This window comes from Saccopteryx leptura, chromosome 2, assembly GCF_036850995.1.
Source record: "Saccopteryx leptura isolate mSacLep1 chromosome 2, mSacLep1_pri_phased_curated, whole genome shotgun sequence".
NCBI classification, from domain to species: domain Eukaryota; kingdom Metazoa; phylum Chordata; class Mammalia; order Chiroptera; family Emballonuridae; genus Saccopteryx; species Saccopteryx leptura.
In genome coordinates, this window is record NC_089504.1 from 131508100 (window position 1) to 131519725 (window position 11626).

The 11626-nt window shown below is 42.4% G+C and overlaps 1 protein-coding gene across 3 annotated transcripts in view; it reads left to right on the forward strand.

Annotated features, from left to right (window-relative positions):
* Window positions 1-11190, forward strand: part of CERS5 (ceramide synthase 5) — a 41056-nt gene extending 29866 nt beyond the window's left edge. The window contains exons 5-11 of one of the 3 annotated variants that reach the window (XM_066368728.1): window positions 1739-1789; window positions 2500-2592; window positions 5747-5875; window positions 5973-6079; window positions 7202-7358; window positions 8836-8897; window positions 10278-11190. In XM_066368728.1, coding sequence (XP_066224825.1) covers window positions 1739-1789; window positions 2500-2592; window positions 5747-5875; window positions 5973-6079; window positions 7202-7358; window positions 8836-8897; window positions 10278-10389 — 711 coding nt within the window. In that variant the 3' untranslated portion in view covers window positions 10390-11190. The remainder of the gene's footprint in view (window positions 1-1738; window positions 1790-2499; window positions 2593-5746; window positions 5876-5972; window positions 6080-7201; window positions 7359-8835; window positions 8898-10277) is intronic. The other 2 variants (XM_066368730.1, XM_066368729.1) reach the window with 2 other exon arrangements.
* The last annotated feature ends 436 nt before the right edge of the window (window positions 11191-11626 follow it).

Genomic DNA, 11626 nt, shown 5'->3' on the forward strand with positions numbered 1-11626 from the left:
AATCAGTAATCCTTCAAAGTGGGTAAAAACAGGTATAATTTCTGCTTTTTAGTTAATTATTAGAGTCAAAGAATTTCAGGCTTTTTGATTTCTGATTCCCCCCTTTTTTTTTCACAGCACCACCCTATTTTTCTAAATGATATAATTGAGGCTTCAAAATATATGAAGTAAAAAGGCAGAACTGAAGCGCAGGGATAGACAAATACACAATCATACCTGAAGACTTTAATACTCTTCTATCAGTAATTGACTGAATCACTGGACAAAAAAAATCACTAAGGATATAGTTTTGAAAAATACAATCAACCAGTTTGGCCTAATTGACCTTTATAGACCACTACACCAACAGCTGAAGAACATAAACAGTTTTCAAGTGCATGTGAAACATAACTAAGATAAGATAAACCATATGGTAGGCCATAAAATAAATCTCAGTAAATTTTAAAATATTGAAATCTTACAAAATGTGTTCTCTGACCATAGTGGAATTAAGTTAGAAAGCAAGAAGAAGAAGAAATCCAGAAAATATTTGGAAGTTTAAACAGCTCTGCTACATAATCTGTGGATCAAACAAGAAATCAAAAAGGAAATTAAAAAACTTTTTCAATTGAATGATGCTGAAAGTACAATATACCAAAATTTGTGGGATATAGCTAAAGCATGCTTAGAGGGAAATTTATAACGTAATGTTTATGTTAGAAAAAAGGAAAGCTTTAAAATTAGTGATCCAAGTTTCCACTTTAAGATCTGGAGAAAGAAAAGCAAAGTAAAACCAAACTTAAAGGAAAGAAATTTTTAAAAAAGCAATAATTAATGAAATAAGCATTAGATAAACAATGGAAAAACTAGTAATATTAGCCAAAAATTGATTCTTTGAAAGGTTTGATTAAAATTGATATACCCCTAGGAAAAAAGAGAAAAGAAATGATCACTCTCAGGGAGGAAAAGAGATTGTCACTATAGATCCTGTAGACATTGAAAGGATAAGACAACATTATGAACAATTTAATAGTAATAAATTCAACAACTTAGATGAAATTGACAGATTTCTTAAAGTAGTGGTCCCCAACCTGTTTTGGGCCACGGACCGGTTTAATGTCAGAAAATATTTTCACGGACCGGCCTTTAGGGTGGAACAGATAAATGTATCACGTGACCGAGACAAGCGTCAAGAGTGAGTCTTAGACGGATGTAACAGGGAATCTGGTCATTTTTTAAAAATAAAACATTCAGATTTAAATATAAATAAAACGGAAATAATGTAAGTTATTTATTCTTTCTCTGCGGACCAGTACCAAAGGGCCCACGGACCGCTACCGGTCCGCGGCCCAGGGGTTGGGGACCACTGCCTTAAAGGACATAATTGAAACTCTGTTAGAAGTTTTACTGACTTGAATCTTTGACATAGAGATCTTTCTCTTGGTTATAAATGGAATCATTGTCTTCCTGCCTTCGTGTCTCCTACTATACCCCAGGTGGCGATGCTTTCAGAAACTATTTTAGAACTCTCCCTGCTTTTATTTACCTCAAAGCATGATTTTTCTGTTTGTAATAACACTTTAAATTCTAAAAGAAAAATCTAGCAATTTCTTTGCCCTGTAATGATCCCTAAATTCTGCCGAGAGGGATTCCTTTTTTCCTATCTCCTTTCCCCCCTATATCATAGAGAGAACAGGATTATATAAGTGAGCCAGGGGACAATCCTGAAGACTGACCTGGATTATCTGTTTTCTCTTAGTCACCTTGGTTTTGGGACACCCGACAGTGCTGGCATAGCTATCCATATCAGGTAGGATCTGAGCCCTTCAAGACAGGAGGTGTGTGTGTGTGTGTGAGAGAGAGAGAGAGAGAGAGAAGTGTGTGTGTGGAGGGTGGGCAGCGGGAAAGTGTAGTCATAGGGCAGGTGGCACATTTCTTTGGTATTCTTAAGGGAATAGGGGCTGAGTCTCTGAGTCATATATTCAGGGTATCTAATTCCGGGGCCCCCATAGTTGTGAAACCCAGTGATATTTTTGTTCCAGTTCCCCATTATACTCACTCTATGTGGGCTGGAAAGAAAAGCAGCTTCCTGGCACTTAATGAGGTGCTTTCTAGTCCAGGTGTCCCTTTTGAATTAAGGGTAACTTGGAGTTCCCTTTATACTAGAAAAATGTCGGGGCTGCTAACAAGGGTAGAAGAAGGGGAGGCCTGAGTACATTTAATCCCCTAAAACATTAATTGCCTGGAATTTTAGATACACTGATTTGATTGTGCTGTACTATGTATTAACTTTATCTCTAAAAGATAAGAGATGAAGATATGTATGTGAAAGGGCAGAGGGAAGAGGTTTAAGTCTCCATATCAACCCAAAACTTGTTAACTATCTTGGAAGATGATAAAGAGAAAAGATGTCTAATAATTTTGGGTATTGGTCCTCCAAGGCAGAGAAAGTTGCAAAGATAGAATGAATCTTTGACTAGCTGATAGGAGTTTGACTAACTACTTCTTTCTCTCTTCCAGCCTCTCACAAGTGGGCTTTATTACTATTATATCATGGAATTGGCCTTTTATTGGTCTCTTATGTTTTCTCAGTTTACAGACATTAAAAGAAAGGTAAGGACACTGGCTCCCTTGATTCCCTATTACATCCTCCTTCCTAGCAGCTACCATTACTGCCATTTTGATGGATACTCTGTCCTGACTGGGACCACAAAAGAGGGAGAAAGTAGGTTTGATGGGACTGTTAGCTCTTTGTAATGTTCTCACAAATGAGACTTGACAATGAAGAAGTGTAGTTGAGGCATTCAGGGTAACCAGGATGAGAACAGTTAACCAGCTAAGCACCCCCCCCCCTTTTTTGTGTGTCAGAGAGAGAGAGGGACAGATAGGGCAGACTGACAGGAAGGGAGAGAGATGAGAAGCATCAGTTCTTCATTGCAGTTCCTTAGTTGTTCATTGATTGCTTTCTCATATGTGCCTTGACCGGGGCGCTACAGCAGAGCGAGTGACCTCTTGCTCAAGCCAGCGACCTTGGGCTCAAGCCAGCGACCATGGAGTCATGTCTATGATCCCATGCTTAAGCCAGCAATATTAGGGTTTCGAATCAGTCTGATGCTGTATCCACTGTGCCACTGCCTGGTCAGGCAGTATTTCCTTTTCTACCGCGAGCCAGGTCCAGTCCTGAGTGAGAATGGTGGAAAATTAAGAAATAAACACAGAGAGAAAAATAATGGGATTGGGTGGTCCTTGCAGGAAGGCTGATGACCTACCAAAGGCCCAGACACTCAACAAACAACTTTATTCTAAGATGCAGAGAACAAAGCAGCTTGCTGCTTGGGTATTCCCGTAAACTTTAGCAAGGAAGTCTCCTACACAAAGTTATGCATAACATCTTAACTAGTAGTTCCTCTAACAAAGGGTAAGAGGAAGGGAATATAGACTGCCTTTAGCAAGGAATATGGGGGAGGACTGTGAGGACTTTGTCAGCCTCACAGCCTGTCCCCCACACTTTTCTTTCTTTTTCTCCGAAGTTCTTACATGTATAAAGGTCAGGAAATTAGTCAGAACATGGATAGCAAGGCATGATCCAGGACAAGCCTGAATCCATAAAGGCTAAATCTGGCCTTTGCTTGGCATGAGGGATCCTTGTTCTCTCTCTGCTTTCCCTTCTTCTTTTTTCTTTTCTTTTCTTTTTTTTGGGTTTTTTTTTTTTTTGTATTTTTCTGAAGTGTAGAAGTGGGGGAAGACAGGCAGGCAATCAGACTCCCGCATGCATCTGACCGGGATCTACCCAAAATGTCCACCAAGAGGTGATGCTCTGCTGCAACCAGAGCCATTCTAGCTCCTGAGGAAGAGGCCATGGAGCCATCCTCAGCGCCTGGGCCAACTTTGCTCCAATGGAGCCTTGGCTGCGAGAGGAGAAGAGAGAGTTAGAGACAAAGGAAAAGGGGAAGGGTGGAGAAGCAGATAGGCACTTCTCCTGTGTGCCCTGGCTGGGAATCAAACCCGGGACTTGAACACACTGAGCGGACACTATACCACTGAGCCAACTGGCCAGGGCTCTCTGCTTTCCCTTCTTGATGATTCCACTTAAAGAATTTTAACTAGAATGAGTTTTAGGTGATTTTGTTTACCTTTTTCTTTATATTGTTTAGGAAACAAAGATTCAGAGAAATTGACTTGCCCGCATAGTGACAGTTGGAAATAACTTAAAATTTTTATAATAGAGCCTGACCAGGTGGTGGCTCAGTGGATAGATCGTCAGACTGGGACGCAGAGGACCCAGGTTCAAAACCCCGAGGTTGCTGGCTTGAGCACAGGCTTCTCAGCTTGAGTGCAGGCTTACCAGCTTAAGCACATAAGTTCGCTGGCTTGAAGCTCAAGCTCGCTGGCTTAAGCCCAAGGTTGCTGACTTGAGCAGGGGGTCACTTGCTCTGCAATAGCCCCCTAGTCAAGGCACATATGAGAAAGCAATCACTGAACAACAAAGGAGACTAAGGAGCTGCAATGAAGAACTGATGCTTCCCATTTCTCTCCCTGCCTGCCTGTCTGTCCCTATCTGCCCCTCTCTGTCTCTCTCTGTCTCTGTCCCCACAAAAAAAAAATGTGTAACAGAATCTTCACTTCTTATTATTGTCCACCTAATGTAATGTAGTTCCAGCAGCTCTAATCCTTATCTGTTACTAATGTGTGGTTATCTTTGGTGAGGAAAACCAAAGTTAGCATTTATGAGAATGTACTGAAACTATTCTGATACTCAATTCAGATGCCTTTCACTCTTCTACGCTCAGGAGACACAGGTCCCCTTACTAAAATTTTATTTTAATACATGACACAAATATAAAAGGTTTGTAATATATATATGTAGGTTTGAAAAGTAGAAGGTCCTGGCTGGTTGACTCAGTGGTAGAGTGTCGGCCCAGCATGCAGAATTCCCGGGTTCGATTCCTAGTCAGGGCACACAAGAGAAGCGACCATATGCTTCCCCACCCCTCCACCGCCCCTTCTCTCTCTCCCCTTCTCTTTTTCTCTCTCTCTCTCCCTCCCTCTCCCTCTCTCTCTCTTCTCCCTCTCTCTCTCTCCCTCTTTCCCCCTCCATCCCCAGCCATGGCTCTATTGGTCAGCCCCAGGCACTGAGGATGGCTCCGTGGAGTCTCCACCTCAGGCACTAAAAATAACTCGGTTGTAAGCATGGCCCAAGATGGGCAGACCATTTGCCCCAGACGGAAGTTGCCAAGTGGATCCCAGTCAGGGTGCATGCGGGAGTCTGTCTATCTCCCCTCCTCACTTGGAAAAAGAAAACGAAAATTTGAAGAATTTATACTTGTGAGCCCATCCCCAACTCAAGAACTAGACTATATCATTGTATCTGTTGGTATGGAAAACGAAGACTTTTCATTCTTGTCTCTCTGACCCAAATTCACCTGCCTTCTCTTACCCTCTGTCCTTCACTGGACTGAAAAGTATTTATTAGCTATATATAATAACTCAGGTATTTGGAGATTTCTCCAGGTCTAATCTTGGCATTAGAATCCAAGAAGAAGTTAGACCTCTAACTGCTTTGAGCTATATTAACATAGATCATGGGTCAGTTACTAATGGAGAGAGTTTGGGTCAAATGCTAGGCAACTTCCTAATGTAGAGTTTAAACAAAATGGAACTTCTAAGAGTGGGATAAGATTCTTAGAGAACAATGCAGAGCATTGAGTTGGCTAGCATCTCTATGGCATTGCCTATACCTGCTTCTTCTATTTCCATTTTTTCCTAGGACTTCCTGATCATGTTTGTGCATCACTTGGCCACCATTGGACTCATCACCTTCTCATATATCAATAACATGGTTCGGGTAGGAACTCTGGTCATGTGTCTACATGATGCCTCAGACTTCTTGCTAGAGGTAAGACCCCCAACCCCTTTCCTCATTATTCTTCTCTTTCTCTCCTTTTCTTCCTGAGAACAGTCTTCTCCTCATCTTCTTATCTTCCTTTCTCCAGGCAGCCAAGCTGGCCAATTATGCCAAGTATCAGCGTCTCTGTGACACCCTTTTTGTGATCTTCAGTGTGGTTTTTATGTTCACTCGTCTAGGAATCTATCCATTCTGGTAAGTGTTCAGGCTATGGAGCCCTGCTTTTTCTTTGACCAAACCTGACCTTTATGGGCCCTCACAGGAGCTCAGTTCCCTTGCATAATATTTCTAGTGAGGCGTGACCCAGACTCAGAGCATCCAACTCACTTGGCTGTGGCTTTCCTGACTCATCTCTGAGGATCAGTCCTCACTTTATGCCCAAGTAATTCTTTTGCTTTCTTTTGTGCTGATTACAAAATTCTCAGGCTCCTCTTACTTGTTTTCCTGCTCTATACCCTCTCCACCACTCTGACCAAAGCACATACACACACATACACACCTCTCACTTCTATACTCACTACTTTATAGTTCAGTCAGTGACTCTGTGGGTTGGAGATTGTGCTTAATCTGAGGGAATCATCTACCAGCTATTTGATATGTGCCTGAGGGTGTGAGTAATTCCTAGGATCACAGTTAAAGTTGCTCTCTTAGTTTTGTGAAACTACTTTTTTTTTTTTTTTGTATTTTTCTGAAGCTGGAAACGGGGAGAGACAGTCAGACAGACTCCTGCATGCGCCCGACCTGGATCCACCCGGCACGCCCATCAGGGGGCGACACTCTGCCCACCAGGGGGCGATGCTCTGCCCCTCCGGGGCATCGCTCTGTTGCGACCAGAGCCACTCCAGCGCCTGGGGCAAGGCCAAGGAGCCATCCCCAGCGCCCGGGCCATCTTTGCTCCAGTGGAGCCTCGCTGTGGGAGGGGAAGAGAGAGACAGAGAGGAAGAAGAGGGGGAGGGGTGGAGAAGCAGATGGGTGCTTCTCCTGTGTGCCCTGGCCGGGAATCAAACCCGAGACTTCTGCATGCCAGGCCGACGCTCTACCACTGAGCCAACCGTCCAGGGCCGAAACTACATTTTTGAAGTGATTAATAATATGACTTAATCTATCAGTTCCTAAGATTTATATATCTTCCCCTGTCCTAAAACTTCCTAGGCTCCCTTTCTTTATTCTTTTCTCATTGTGGATAAATATTCATGGAACTTCAACTGAGAAAGAATAGGGAGAACGCACATGGGTTCTGCTTCCCAGGGAACTTGGCTTCATCCTTATCTGCCTGACTTGGACTCTGGAATCTGACCACTGGTCTCCCTCTTCTAGGATTCTGAACACGACCCTCTTTGAGAGTTGGGAGATGATCGGGCCCTATCCCTCCTGGTGGCTCTTCAATGGCCTTCTCCTGGTCCTACAGGTTCTGCATGTCATCTGGTCCTACCTGATTGCACGAATTGCTTTCAAAGCTTTGATCCGAGGAAAGGTGAGGATAAAAGTTGGCTTCTTTCTTTGGGACTAGTTAGAGGATAGGTACTACTCAGTAGACCTCCTCTTTTGACCTAGTCTGGTAAGCCCCATCTACATAAGCAGACCCACCAAAAAGTCTAGGAATCCAGAGTTTTCATCTTTTCTTAAAAAAAAAAAAATTTTATTGATTGATTTTAGCAAGAGACGAAAGGAAAAGAGAGACAGGAACATCAATCTGTTCCTGTATGTGTCCTAACTGGGGTTTGAACTGGTGACCTCTATGCTTTGGTATAATGCTCTAATCAGCCAAGCTATCTGGCCAGGGCAAGTTTTCACCTTTTCTATAAGTATCAGTGTTTAGCGTTTTAGGACTTGACTTAGGTGTAAGAGGAAGGATCTTCCTTCTTCCTGTCCCTTAGGAATGATTGTTGTTAAATAATGAACAGGATTAAGTTTTAGAGATGGCCGTAGCCATTTCCTACCCCTTACCTATCTATCTGTCTACCTCAGTGGATTTCATATTTTCATTTTATAGCTGGGAGTCTTTTTTCAAAGGAAAGCATATTCAGAGCTCCAAAATTAAAAACTGTAAAAGTAGAGATTGCCTAGGGAGTGGTGGTGGTTCACAGGCCACCCCAAGATAACTACACTGTTATGTTCAAGATACGGTTTATATTATATAAGGGACTAAGAACTGGCCTCACCCCACTGTTGTATGAGGCAAGGATCCTAAGTGAGATGGGTATTTAGGCATATACCCATTTTATGCCCAAAAGCACAAAGAAAGATGTTTAAATAAAATAACTATTTTATCATTAAATATGATAAAATTCATAAGTGAATCCAATTTCTGAAGCAGTCAGAATTTGGCTGGGGATTCAGCCTTCAGTAATACAGAATCCCAATGAGGAGATGCTCTATTAGAGGTCACTGATTCTAAGACAAAGGAATGGAATGTTACCCGGGCATAGATGAGCTCTTATGTCTGTTCCTTATGACTGTGACTGGTTACAGAACTTGCTCAGTGTGCCTATGCATACTGCTGTATCTATTGGACATGTTTTCTCCTCTGCTTCTTTCCTGAGCAGGTGACTTTTCCAGGAAGGATTAGACCCAGACTCTATACTCTCTACTCTTTTCTCACCTCTTTCATTTATTTTTATTTTTATTTTTATTGATTTCACAGAAAGGAGGGGTTGGGGGAGCAAGAAGCATCAACTCATATATACCTGTAGTTGCTTCACTTTAGTTTATTGATTGCTTGTTGTATGTGAGTTGACCAGGCAAGCCCTCAGGCCAGGCTTTTTTTTTTTTAAATAAAGATTTTTGTTTGTTGATTTTAGAGAGAGAGAGAGAAAGGAGGTGGGGGGAGGAGTGGGCACATCAACACATAGTAGTTGTTTTTCATATGTGCCTTGACTGAGCAAGCCCAGGGTTTCAAGCCGGCAGCCTCAGCATTCCAGGTTGATGCTCTATCCACTGCGCCACCACAGGTCAGGCACCTCCTTCCTTTTTTCTATTCCTGGCAGGACCTGGACAGTTTCATCTCTTGCATGTAAGTGTATCTTTACTTTTAGTATTCAGTGAAGCATGTCTGTCTGAATGTGTTTCTCTTCCTTCCTACTTTCCTTTCTATTCCTGTGTGGTCTGAAAAGCATGCCCCTCTTTTGATCTTGTGGGACCATTGTTGACTAGAGCTTAATTTGCATGATTTTTCCTAAATGGAGGCAAGAACGGAGTCTACTCCTTTTCCTTTCTGTTTTTCTTTCCTTTCCCCACCCCACCCTCATTTTTGAGCCTCCTTTCCCCTCAAATCTAGGCACACTGTGCTCTCTGGTAGAAATTTACTAAAGATTAGGAGATCAATTCCTTATCTGGGTTTCAGAGGCCAGCTGCTATTATAAAGCTTAGAATGTTAGAGCTAACCAAAGCAAATGCCCTACTTCTTGGAAACAAGTGTAGTTATTTTTCCTTCTCACCCCCCCCCCTTCTCTCCGTTATTTATATATTTTAAAAACAGCACACATTTATTATCCTTCACTTCTGGAGGTCAGAAGTCTGGCATAGGTCTTACTGGGTTTCTCTCTTTTACTTTTATGGTCCATTGTAGAGAATTTGAAATCCTTTGATATGTAGGATAATTTAGATTAGAAAACAGAACTCTAAGCCAAACTCTTCATTTGAAAATATAAAACAAAAAAGCTAAGATTAAGCAGTGAAGATTCACAGTACGATTGGGACTGGGGCCCTTCTTTCTGACTGCTAGTCCACTTTGCAGCATGTGCATCTTGGGGATGCCAAAGTTGCACAAGAGAAATGATCTTGCTACTTGGAAAAGGAAGATGATTAGATAAACATGTCAGGATACTGACATTTGAGCCCAGAAAGAATAGAAATACTGAAAAGGGCCCAGGTAAAAAAAGTAAGGACAAAAAAAAAGGCCCATATGGATCAGCTTTGGAGACAGAGCAAAACTTAGGACTACCAATGTGAATAATTGCAGTGGCCACAACCACCACAAGACAGACGCAATAATGACAGCCATTCACATTAGTTATGTTGGCCTTTTCTATTTTTTGAGATGGAAGGGGGAAAAGGGAGTCTGGAGTGTCCCTCAAACCTAAATCAGGACTCAGACTCAGTGAATGATTTCAACTCTCATAGGCTGGTCCTGAAAGGTACACCCCTCAACCAAAGTAACTACTTATTCCATAGAGAACTAAAACAGGGATGATGAGAGAGAAACTCAGGAAGCAGGCAAAGGATATTCACAATAGTAGCCATGGTCCAGGTAATATTTTGAGTTAGGTGCCACCAGAAAGTAGACCAAATTGGAAACAGTGCCCAGATATGGGCTCTGTGGACTTTGTCTGTTTTATGTTTTTGGAAAAGTTCTGTCCTCACCTTTCGTACCTTTGGCCCCATCCCGCTTTAGGTGTCTAAGGATGATCGCAGTGATGTGGAAAGCAGCTCAGAGGAAGACGATGTGGCCACCAACACAAAAAGCCCCTGTAGCAGCAGCTCAAGCAATGGTGCCAATCGGGTGAATGGTCACATGGGAGGCAGCTACTGGGCTGAAGAGTAAGATGGTTGGTATGGGGACTTCAACATACATGGACTTGTAGGGCCACTGGCAACCTACTCCTCTTGGGCCTCCTCACACCCACACTCCTGTGACTAGGGGTCTGCAGGGCACTCAGGAGAATCAAAGAAGCACATATTTTTCACTTTTTTAAAAAAACTCTGCCATTTTGTATTTAATAGCCTCCAGGTTCTTTCAGTAATATTATTTGCTGTGTGTGTGTGTGAGTGTGTGTGTGTGTATGCACACATGTGCGTGCGTGCGTGTGCACACATTTGTGCATATGCATGAGTTTCATTGTCTGGGTTCAGGAACAGTTCTGAACTGGGACCACTAGAATTTGCCTGGTCCCCTTTGAACCCACCTCAATCCCAGATTTGGCTGCATTTTGAATTATGCTGGCCTGGACTGTCCCTCCCTTGTTGCCTATGGCTCTTGAGGGTCTGGCCATCTGAATGGAGAAGCCAAGTTCTGCTACAGGTCTCTGCACTGTTCTTTCTTTGGAATATTTCACATGAAGTTGTGTAGAAACAGACAACCATGGATGGATGGTCAGGATTGCTTTGACCCCTAGCTAGATCCCCTTCCTACTACCTGGTAGTGACAGGGACAGCTGCTGATACCCTGCTCTTTACTCAATGGTACGCAGGGAGTGGGAGGTGGGCAAGGGTGAGCTGAGTGCTGGAGGAGGACACCACCACTGGATGAGCTGTTAACGGTTTATACTATTGTTTACTCTTCTGTGATTAAAAGTGCTTCAACCCTCCTCTGCTATCTCAAACTCTTTAGTGACTCTATTCCCAGTTCCTTGAACCCATAAGCTAATTAATTAAGAGTTTTTTTCAGGTCTGATTCTAGAAGCCATTGGACACCAAATTTTTCCTTTCTGTGCATGCTGGGAAGAGAGTATCTATATTTTAGGCTTTATGTTTTAAGGAAAAAATAAACATGTATAGTGGTCACAAGAAGAAATACTGAACAGATAAAAGCATGTATATCACCAACCCAACAAAGACTTTGGTTGAAGAGCTAAGACACCTTTAGAGACCTGTATTTTCTATTTTATTGAATATAGATACTGCCAGTTAACATTTAAGATCATGATCAAAGAGTCTGAGCAGAAGTTTTCTCTTTTACTTCTATTTTCTCTGGGAGAAACAGTCTTTTATTTGTTTTTTCCTTTTAGCGAGAGAGAGGGACAG